The 10970-nt window shown below is 37.4% G+C and overlaps 2 protein-coding genes and 1 long non-coding RNA gene across 4 annotated transcripts in view; 2 read left to right on the forward strand and 1 right to left on the reverse strand.

Moving 5' to 3' along the window:
* LOC116037393 overlaps positions 1–1190 on the forward strand; it is an 11420-nt gene extending 10230 nt beyond the window's left edge. Inside the window, exon 3 of the long non-coding RNA XR_004101863.2 lies at positions 1–1190. This exon is cut by the window's left edge and continues 291 nt beyond it. This is a non-coding gene — a long non-coding RNA (uncharacterized LOC116037393).
* A 3588-nt stretch (positions 1191–4778) lies between these two features.
* ccl20a.3 (chemokine (C-C motif) ligand 20a, duplicate 3) lies at positions 4779–6542 on the reverse strand. Of its 2 annotated transcripts, none has more exons than XM_036005761.1 (4): positions 6383–6542; positions 5267–5379; positions 5057–5131; positions 4779–4935 (listed from the first exon to the last, which is right to left on the reverse strand). In XM_036005761.1, the coding sequence occupies exons 1-4, from the start codon at positions 6452–6454 to the stop codon at positions 4887–4889; spliced, it is 309 nt and encodes a 102-aa protein (XP_035861654.1). In that variant the 5' UTR covers positions 6455–6542; the 3' UTR covers positions 4779–4886. The 2 variants fall into 2 exon arrangements, with proteins under 2 accessions (XP_035861654.1, XP_031136847.1); XM_031280987.2 differs by having other exon boundaries at positions 5267–5375; positions 6376–6526.
* Positions 6543–9772: 3230 nt separating this feature from the next.
* ccl20a.4 (chemokine (C-C motif) ligand 20a, duplicate 4) lies at positions 9773–10738 on the forward strand. Its single transcript, XM_031281276.2, has 4 exons — positions 9773–9987; positions 10157–10262; positions 10369–10449; positions 10584–10738. The coding sequence occupies exons 1-4, from the start codon at positions 9924–9926 to the stop codon at positions 10591–10593; spliced, it is 261 nt and encodes an 86-aa protein (XP_031137136.1). The 5' UTR covers positions 9773–9923; the 3' UTR covers positions 10594–10738.
* Positions 10739–10970: the final 232 nt, after the last annotated feature.

Below are 10970 nucleotides of genomic sequence, written 5' to 3' on the forward strand. Positions count from 1 at the left end.
ACGGTCACAGCCCCGCTTGCCTCGGTGAACATTCAACGCTGTCGGTGAGTTTTGGTATGGATCACATAAAAACCATCGACCGTTGACTGTGCCCCGAGGCTTGCTCCGACGACGTCGTGAATAAGTGAAAAAAAAAAAAAAGAAATGAACAAAAGAGCAAGTGGGCGCATGCAAAAATCGAGAGACGAAGACGAACATGTACAAAAGTGACACTCTGTTTCCACTGTACCCAAAGACCAAAGGTCACAATCAACATTCATTGCTGTCGCTGGGTTGAACTGTGTAGAAAAGCTCACTGAACAATGAGTGCAACTGTGGCCCAGATCTGCCTGACTCGCGTCTCAGCCAATCGGCCGACCGGATGCGAAACACTTTGATTTCTTTATTTGTATTACTTCTTGTTTTTCACTTCTATTTTCTCCTCTCTTCCTCCCTCCCTGGCACTGGCGCTGAATAGTCTTCAGGGGAAGAGAGAGAGAGAGAGATAGAGACATAAATAGACTTCTGGCGGCTTGCTTGTCCTCATCCTCCTCTCCTCTAATTGGTGGTTATGTGTGCAGCAAGGGGGAAGGAAGCAGAGTGAATGTGTAATCATTTGGAGTCTCTTCTCCTTTAGATGTTTCATCCCTCTCTCTTTTTTGTTTGTCTAATTATATACTGAGCTCTGTTAACTCTGTGTTAACTGTGCTGGAAAGAATGAGCGAGTGACAAAGAGAGAGAGGACAATGGGAAACAAAAAAAGGTGGAAAGATTAGAGCACCAGTAAACGTATTATCTAGTTTTCAGTATATGTATTCTAATATTCTTCCTAGTGTTGCTGCAAATGTGACAGGATATAAGCATTTTTTTTTTTTATGCAGAAAGGAGATTTTCACCTCTTTGACTGAGGTGTGTGTGTGTGTGTGTGTGTGTGTTTTATCTCGGCGTGAAATATGTTGGTTTCCTTCTATCCCCAAGCAGCCTGCTTCGTCATGGGAAAACAAGTCTCTAACCTTGTCTTCCTGCAGACAGTGTGGGACCGGCCACACTGCTGCCATTTCTCTTTGTACCCATCTGTAACAACTCTCTGACGCTGCGTCCTGTATCTGTAATTCATGGAATGTAAACACACAGTTGAGATATATGTAGGAATGTGTTTGGGAAAGGGTGATAATTCATTAATTAATTCAATAAAGTTGAATCAGAATCCATGCAATAGTGTCTGATGTGATTATTTACAGTGTGTATCTACATATAACTCATTTTCAGTGATGTTTCACTCCAGAAAAGCCTTCCAACTCCATCCTTTCTCTTTTCTAACAGTAAACTACCTCTGTCATTTAGTAACTCATGTCCATTTCCCCCACTCCCCAGTCTCTCTGTATTATTCATAGAAAAGCACTCAGTCCGTACAGTGGTGCAGAACAGTGGATGTGATGTAATGGTGGCTGCGAGCGTGGCTTCAGACTGTCATGTGGGAAGGGTTCATGCGACAGGAAAAAATGCTCATTTGTTCATTTGTTCGGCTTTGTTGGTGTTGCCAACAGCTAATCGCTGAAGGGATTGGACATGAAGCACATCCATGATAAAAGAATACTTTTTTAGCAGTTTAAATACAGAAAATCACATTCCAAAGACCTACAACCCGCACATTGTGCAAATGTTGAGATGTTGGGGAGGAGGGAGGCAGCAGTAGCTCAGTCTGTAGGGACTTAGCTTGGTGACCGGTTTATGTCCCTGTGTGGACTGGTAGCTGGAGAGGTGCAACTTTACCTCCTGAGCACTGCTGCGGTAACCTTGAGCATGGCACTGATGCCATGACATACATATGTGTATATCTGTAATAACAGCAGAGTGTAACATTTTCATTTCTCATTAAAGTCTCGTCTAAAGTCTTCTTTTTCTTTTATGTTAAAAGAAATGGAAATAGCGTGTAGATGCAGCTAAAAGTCCACATCATTGTGTGATCATGCTGTGTGATAAAATATTTCACTCACAAAGAGCACTGAAACAGCCAAACTAATAAAAGTGTTGCTGAAACATCATTTCACAGCACTTTGAAGACCTGAAACCCGCCCATGATGAGCCCGGTTGTGCAAATGTTGAGATGTTGGGGGGGCAGCAGTAGTTCAGTCCGTAAGGACTTGGCTTGGAGGGTCGCTGATTCAAGTCCTGGGGTGGACTGGTAGCTGGAGAGGTGCCAGGTCACATTCTGGCCACTGCTGAGGTGCCCTTGAGCAAGGCACCGAACCCCCTGCTTGGGGCCCATGACATCGCCCCATTATTGCCTGTATAAGGTCCTGTTTGTGCACATGTGTGTAATGTGTAATAGCAGAGTTGGAAATGTAATTTTCATTTATACAGTCATTAAAGTATGTCTTCTTCCTCTGTATATTGAAAGAGAAGGAAATAGCGTGTAGATGCAGCTAAAAGTCCACATCATTGTGTGATCATGCTGTGTGAAAAAATATTGTCACTCACAAAGAGCACTGAAACAGCAAAACTAATAAAAGTGTTGCTGAAACATCATTTCACAGCACTTTGAAGTGATACTACCGCCATCTAGTGTTTAAAGAGTTTCTTTTACACAACTTCATGTACAAGCGGATCATTTGTTCTGTAATATGGAAATGACAAATAGTTTACAGTTAATTATTATTTTTCCCAGTATAGTATTTACAGTATAGTATTTTTCCTATATTATGATTTTAACTTATCCTGGATCTACAATGTTCTTTTTACTTTTTTGATTTAAAAATAACTTTTTATCACCTCTTTACTAACAGTGAAGCACTTTGTAACCCTGGCTTTGGTTTTGTATATTTAAAGCACTATATAAATAAAGTTGAACTTAAATCAAGTATAGTTCAAGCAAGAAGAAAGCTGCCTCTCCATAAAAATCACAATCTCACTGCTGTATTTTACAGATAGAGATGAGAGGAAAGGAAATCAAGATGCTCAGCTTCAAAGTGTACGTAGGTTATATCTCATTGTTTAAAAAAATTTCCCCAGGTTCAGGTTCCCCTGAATTAATGGCTTCGACGCTTCACTAAATTTAATATAGGAATAGTTTTAAAAGTTCTGCCCTCTGTAAAGTGAGATAGTGTAACTTTTTGAAAGTAAAAATAACACCTTTTACAAATGAAAAGTTGACTTCATAAGCAGAAGAAGCCCCCTTGCTGAAAGTAATTCACTCAGAGGTTTTGATGCTGGGGGGGGGGAGCACATGGTAAGATGTCCTTCCTTAAGAAAATTTCAACATCAAACACTTTATTTCCTGCATTCTGATGTATTTTTATGCACCAATTTCAGCCTTTTCCTCATCAATTTATTGTGGAAATGTCACAGTACTTCCTCCTTCAACTGTGCATCTTACATGTTGCACTTTTTGCATTTAGGCTACATGTTGCACTTACATGTGGCTCTTTGTAGCTTGGCTTATTTGAGGCTAATGCGCATGTAGGCTACTTGATTCTTGCTGTTCGAAGTTTAAACATTGTTGCGTCTATGAGTTGCGTTAGCAGCTCGTCGAAATAAAAGTCCTCTGCTACTTTTCATGTTTTTGTTTGGGGGGACAAATGCACATGTTCTAAATTTTGAAGGGACTTGTCCCCTGCGTCACCCGCAATATTTTCGCCTATGGCTGCAGCCTTATTTGTTCTGGTTTAGATGTTAGCGTTAGATAGATATCACTGCTGACATTTGAGTGGGTTTGCTGAATTCATAACTCTTCTCTGCTTATGCTTCTGTTATACTCTGCTGTTGTTACTGTTTTATCAGTCACCATTATTCCACAATTGTCCCATGTGGCTACAGTGGTCATTGTTCAGAAAAAAGTACATAGTCTCCCTTAAATCTTACAAATTAAGTAAAGAGTCTTTTGAGTGATGGCTGTGATGCAGCGGTGTCCTTCATCATGTGTGTTTATATAAAATTCTGGACAAAATTCAAAGGTTTTCCAAAACACACAATATGTCATGCTGCACTATGGGAAAACGTGTGCACAAAAAATGTTCATTTGATGTTATGGTGCAGCCAAAGAATGTGACACCTTGGGGGTGAATATTTGTTTAAATGATATGGTAGCTTCAAGGATGTGTTCTAACGAGCAGATACAGAATTTATTTTCTATGTGACATTGTAATAGCAAGCTTTTCTACTTTTAAACAAAGGTGGGGTTTAGAGAATAATCTTGTATTAAGAAGAAGTCAAGGATGTCTGGCCTTTTAAAGGTATTTAAAACATATGTACTTTATATTGTTCTTCAAGAAATGATAGCTCCTTACCTTAGTTAAAGGACACATTGTTTATAGTCTTGCATTGCCAGACCAGACCAGAACAGTCCCTGCAGAAAATCATTACACTTTATTACACTACTACTACAGCTGATGTCAGCATTTGTGTCAACATTGAAATACCTGTTCTACGTGCTTTACATAAAGAACTTTTATGACTTCCTCATGCTGATGTCACAGCTTTCACCGCTTTTTGTTTTGATCACGGCACAAAAAAAATCTCCAGAGCTGGAATTTCTCACCGGGACAAACAAACCAGTGATATAAGATAGAAGCTGGCATGCTGCCGAGGAAGTTTACACGTGTGGTAATTTCAGTTCTGTGTAATATAATACACAGAGATGAGTGTTTTCATTCAGAGAGCTGTCACAATTTATCCTTTTTTTAACAAAACTTTAATGATTCTATATTACAACATGTACACATACATTTTATAAAAGCAAAGAATACAAAACGTATATTATTCAAGGCTCTTAAAACTGAGCTGATGCCTGTATTGTGTTACTTTTTTAGCTTCAAACAGGAGTTCACTGAAGCGTTATTGAAACATCACTGGTTACTGGATAACAGGCAGAAAAACTGGTTGGGCTCTCTTCAAAAAGCAGAATAGCTTTATTCCTGTGCTTGTGAGGTCTTGATGTGAACCAATTGTGCTTTACTCCTGCAATGAGAATTGATCCAGTTATAATTTTAGCCATGCTCTTATGTAAATACATTCCACAGCCTGCAAAATGATGCGGTTTCTTAGTTATGTTGCTCAATCTCTTAGCTAATATTCATACCTTAAGCGGTTGATATAGTCCATCACCCAGTGTAAAGCAGGATTGGTGCATGCTTGACCCTTCTTTGTGTGGAAACTATAGAACAAAAAGGGAAAGAATAAAAAATGAACATTTATACACTTATGATGAACCCTATTGTTATGCATATACATATGTTATATGTCTTGTATGTTATTTATTCTCTGGCTGAGAAGGAGGAGTGATACTCACATGATGGCATTGATAGGACACAGCTCTGTGACAGTCTGGACCGAGTAACCCTTGATGTTAGCAAATGGTATTTTGAGCGCCATGTAATTTCGACAGCATCCATGGCGCACTGTGAAAAAAGAGAAAAGATGATTAGATACTAGAAAATAAAATAAAAAAATGAAGTAAAATTTTGATAAAAGAAGTATTCAGATAATTCTCTTGCGTAAAAGTAGCACAGTGTAAAAATACTCTGTTAAAGTAAAAGTTGGTATTCAATGCTACGTACATAAAAGTTCAAAAGTATCAGCATTGAAATATACTCAAAGTACCAGAAGTAAAAGTACTCATTATGCCGAATGGGCCATTTCAGAATAATATATTTTATATTACTGGTTTATAATATTGATTCATGTGTACTTCACTTTAATGTTACAGCTGGTAAAGGTGGTGCTAATTGTAATTAGGGCTGGGCAATATATCGATATTATATATATCGATATCGATATATGAGGCTAGATATCGTCTTAAATTTTGGATATCGTAATATCCTGAAATGACATAAGTGTTGTCTTTTCCTGGTTTTAAAGGCTGCATTACAGTAGAGATGTAATTTTCTGAACACACCAGACTGTTCTAGCTGTTCTATTACTAACCTTAACCCACAGAGTTATTATATCAACATAACTGATGATTATTTATCAAAAATCTCATTGTGTGCATATTTTGTGAAAGCACCAATTGTCAACCCTACAATATCGCCACAATATCGATATCGAGGTATTTGGTTAAAAATCTCGGGATATTTGAATTTCTCCATATCTCCCAGCTCTAATTGTAATTACTTTATATACTGCTGAGTAGCTTACCTTTGATAATAAATGTATTATATTTTGTAATAATCTAAATTTGCAAAGTAACTTAGGCTATCAAATATACAGTAATGGAGTACAAAGAACAATGCCTCCAAAATGTAGTGGAGTAGAAGTATAAAGTAGCATAAAATGTCTGTTTATCATAGCCAGATTTGTGTGGATGGAACTAACAAACAAAATAACAAACAATAAAAAACTAATTAATAGAACACTATTTAAAAAAAAAGAAAGAGATGGAGGATACCCAGTCCATACCTGCAGCAGATGTGTTTGTGGCCATTAGACAAATGGTGAGGAGCGTGATCACCATCACTGTAGCTTTGATTGGCACCATGTCTTCCTCTGAGCTGAGCTGTTGATTTAGGTGGAGTCAGAGAGGCTGTGACCGAGCTGGTGATCACAGCCTCCTCTTATATTCCTCGTAGGAACAGGAAACTTCCACCACAGAAAAACTCCCCTCACTTTCCCCGATGCAAGAGAAGGGGAAGATGTGGGGGGGGTATATCACACACACACACACACACACACACACACACACACACACACACACACACACACACACACACACAGTATTGCCATTCACCTGTATGTGAACCAGAAGAAGTGCTGATTTTTGTGTGTGCATGTTTATTATTAACAGATATCAGTTTGAAAAAATATACAAAAATTGGATTGGATTTTACTGTCAATTTCAATGGAATAATGTTATTGAATTTTGGTTTAGCACAATAACAAAATACAAATGAATAGAACAGGAACTCAATTTCACTTGGCATGTTGGCCTAATGTATGTGAATAAAAAGAACAGAATTGAAGATAATAATAAACCAGTTCAACGGACAAACATGTCAGGTCACACGTGTTAGGGTTTCCTACCACCACACCTTGATACAACAAAGAGTCCAGTGTAACATGGGAAGTAACACAGGTGTGACTCCGCTCTCAGTGAGTTTCACCATGCACTACTTCTGTTAAAGGCAGAATATTTTTTAATCACAGCAAACTATTTGAAGAATAAAAGATTCACTGAAGACCTCGTTGAGCCCTGCCTGAACGTGGTACCCTATAAGTAGGTTGCTTTGAGGTTATTTTCTAGGTCAGAGGAACACTTATTATATACTCAAGAACCATGCATCAAAGGAAAAAAGTACACGGGGAGCACTGAAATAGGTCATGAAACACTTAATGTGTTTAATTGTGCATCTCAACCTTTCCACCAAAACCACAACATTGAACATTGAAATGCAACATCTCATCACTGATTTCCTGCAACGTGCATTTTCACAGCATTACAACTCAACTTAATAACAGTATTGTCTCTGATGTAGGTTCATAATGATACGTTTATTCATATACTGTAGCACCTTTCAAAAGCAGTCGTCACAGAGCAATCCAGGCTACAACAGAAAACACAATAGCAAGTACAAAACAGAACAAAATACATGAAATCAAGCTAAAAACAAAAGACAATAAAAAAAACTAAACTAAAGCAAGTCAAAACAGATGGATCTTGAGCTGCTTTTTAAAAGTGTCCACAGATCTGAGGTCCAATGGGAGAGAGTTCCAAAAATTTTGGAGCTACAACCTCAACAGCACAGTCTCCTTTAGTCCTGGCCCTTCAGTCTCATGTCGAAATGTCCTTGGGCAAGACCATGAACCTCAAATTGCTCCCGGTGCTGCGCCATCGATTTGTGAGTGTGTGTAATGTTTATCTGATGAGCTTGGATGGCAGCCTCAGTATAAATGTGTGCGAATGGTAATATGTATGTAATAGCGCTTTGAGTAGTCGTTAAGACTAGAAAAGTCCATCCATCTTCATCCGCTTATCCGGTATCGGGTCGCGGGGACTAGAAAAGTACTATTTAAATACTGTCCATGTACATATGAGTTATTGGTCACTGTAATTTTTTCTCTTGTTCAGAATGGACTTGAAGTGATCTCTTTCCAGTGCGACTCAAATGTAAGTGGGGGGGGGGGAGACAAACTCCTCAGTTCTCATTCAGGGGTCATGCTTTAAAACAGACTTTAAAAATGTGAACCTTTCCTTTTCGTGAGAACAAGACATGAAATGACACCTACTCACAAAGAGGAGAAGGGGGCTTAAGAAGAAAACTCAATTGTGGACTTTCAATATGCCTTTTCACAGCCCACTCTAAACCAGTGAGGAGAACAGACATAAATGCTGAAATTTATCATGTGAAATAACCAAAACAGTTTGATATTTGATCTGAAAATGTATTAAGGACCCCTTTGCTCATAATAAGGAGTTGATTGAGCAGACATTTTGACTTGTCATAGTACGAAAAGCAAGTTTATAAATACCAGGACCCTGAAACTGAAGCAGCATAAAGGAATTCTGACATCATTCTTTGTATATGTACTGTGACATAACAAAATGTCTTATGTGAAAAGGCTTTTTTAAAACGACTGAAACAAGGACTTTGTCTCTCTCCTATAAAATAATGTCTTCATAAGTGATGAAAAAGAAGATGTTTTATTATGTTTGAAGGTAAAATGTGTTCTGTTTGATTTGACTCTGATTTGCATGTCATTACTTTTGCTTGGTAGTTGTATCTGCATTACCCCAGTTCCATAATTTGCATTTTATTGTATCTATACAAATGTTTGTAAGCAATGGTGATGGGTGATATTAACCAGTGCCGATTGACAAATTATATAATAAGTATAGGCCTATAAATGATCATTTGATTGAGGACAATAGCTACAATGAAAACAGTGTGCGGTCATAATTGCAGACGAAATGTATTTACTATGTTGCCTCATAATACCTCGTAAAAAAGGTCAGCAGGATGTTTGTGAGGTAAGGTTTGGGGTTGCTGTCAAACCATTAGTCTATATTGTACGTTGTATAATTCTTGTTCTCAGCTTGCTTTTGAAAAATAGATCTCAATGAGACCTTATTAACATCGCTTTAAGAATTATTCAGATATTAAGAAAAAAGTAGCAATAACATAAAAAATACTCTATTCAAATACTCCATTCAAAATGTTACTTAAGTAAAACTATTCAAAAAGTTAATTTCATTTTAATATAGTTGAAGTATCAAAAGTAAACGTGTGCAAAACAGCTCCTGTCAGTGTTAACATATGGTTATAGCAAATATTAACCACTTTATATACAGCTGGGTGGTTTACTTCATGAAAATATATCATGTTTCATAAACTGATCACATGTTTTGTGTGTGAAATCGGAATATTCTAAGTAACTACAGCTCTCAAATAAATGTAATTGAGTAAAAAGTACAATATTTCCCTCTGAAATGTAGTGGAGCAGAAGCATACAATTGAAGTATTCAAGTACAAATACCTCAAATTTGTATAGAAGTACAGTACTTGAGTAGATGAACATAGTTATATTCCGCCTCTGCTTATTAAATAGAGTTAAATAAATGATGGCATTTTAAAGGTAGCTTTAAAGCGTTTACATTCAAGGACTGAACAACATTTACTGTTATGTACAACGTTTTTGTAATATTCATAGCATAACATCATGCCAGTATCTTTAAAAATAAACACGCTTACTGCATCTCTGGATTGTTGGCTATTGACCCAGAGAAGAGGGGGTTTTGTGCCACTGTTGTGGTTAAAAACCTGTACTTCCCGCTTGACCCGATTTCATTACAACATCGGTATTTCCAGCTATAGTTCCTAGTCTGTAGTAGGACATTACCTTTGGCATTTGAGTATTTAAACTTCACTGCCAGAGACAAACTTTATCAGTTCATACCATCTAAGAATCCAGTTCAGAAAACCAATTCACTGCTGAAGAGAAGCTGCGTGACGATGGCAAAGCTTGCTGTGTGGGTCTCCATTATGCTGGTGCTGCTGGTGGCACTGAGTGAAAGCAGTAAGTATGACTTCAGCAGTTATTTACTGCACATTATAGATTTCTCTTATTTTATTTATTTGGGAGAACACATGAGTTGTTGCCTGTATTTCAGATTCTGTTTTCACATTAAAGTGGCCCCTTAAATATGTTACTATGCTGAAATGTTTGTAATGTCTCTTCTTTAAAGGCCCCTTCTGCTGCACACAGTACCAAGAAAATCCAATCCCAGTGAAATTTCTGAAATACTACAGAATCCAAGAGGTCATAGATCACTGCAACATCAAGGCAATAATGTAAGAGAAAATAATCTGTGCATCATCACACACTACCATAACAAACAGAAATATCGGCTCTGCTGTTAGCAGCAATGTCTTAACTTCTTCCCTTGTCTTAATACAGTTTCAAGACATGGAGAAACAAACTTGTCTGTGCCGATCCTGACAGAAAGTGGGTGAAAATTGCACAGGAGTCTGTACCAGAGTAAGTTTACTTCTCTATACCAAGCTCTGAGCTAAAAAGAAAAAACCAGAACAGGCACCAATACTGAGTCAAGATGCAACAATCGTATGTGAATAAATGTGATGTTTTTTTTGTCTTTTTGTCTCTTTAAATAGAAAACCTTGAGCAGCATCTTCACTCGTGGAGATCACCTGAGGAAAACAACTGAAAGACATAAGATTAATATAAAGTAGGCTATTATTTCACAGCCAATGCATCTAATATTTTTTTGTATTACTTTAAAGCCAATAAATATAATATATTTCTAATACTCTTGCTGTTTCTGTGTTCATCTATTTAAGTACCTAGATCTTATGGGGTTTTTTTGTTTTTGTTTTTTTTAGAAATAATAAAAATACCACATTACAATTTCTAAATAGCCATGCCAAACTTTTGCTGAAGTAAACATGCATTAGTAGTAGGCCTAGTGTACTCAAGGGTCCTACTGTAAGTAAAAGTACTTTGTGATTAATTGAGGAGGAAAGGAAGGAAAGAAGTAGCAA

Source organism: Sander lucioperca, chromosome 9 (assembly GCF_008315115.2).
Source record: "Sander lucioperca isolate FBNREF2018 chromosome 9, SLUC_FBN_1.2, whole genome shotgun sequence".
NCBI lineage: Eukaryota > Metazoa > Chordata > Actinopteri > Perciformes > Percidae > Sander > Sander lucioperca.

Excerpts from the sequence above, each read along its gene's own strand:
- ccl20a.3 (XM_031280987.2), bottom strand. The coding sequence starts at position 6,454 with ATGGTGCCAATCAAAGCTACAGTGATGGTGATCACGCTCCTCACCATT. Across the intron at positions 5,376-6,375 it reads CACAAACACATCTGCTGCAG|TGCGCCATGGATGCTGTCGA; the intron begins GTATGGACTGGG and ends CTTTTTTCACAG. Across the intron at positions 5,132-5,266 it reads TGTCCTATCAATGCCATCAT|TTTCCACACAAAGAAGGGTC; the intron begins GTGAGTATCACT and ends TTTGTTCTATAG.
- ccl20a.4 (XM_031281276.2), top strand. The coding sequence starts at position 9,924 with ATGGCAAAGCTTGCTGTGTGGGTCTCCATTATGCTGGTGCTGCTGGTG. Across the intron at positions 9,988-10,156 it reads GGTGGCACTGAGTGAAAGCA|GCCCCTTCTGCTGCACACAG; the intron begins GTAAGTATGACT and ends TCTTCTTTAAAG. Across the intron at positions 10,263-10,368 it reads TGCAACATCAAGGCAATAAT|TTTCAAGACATGGAGAAACA; the intron begins GTAAGAGAAAAT and ends GTCTTAATACAG.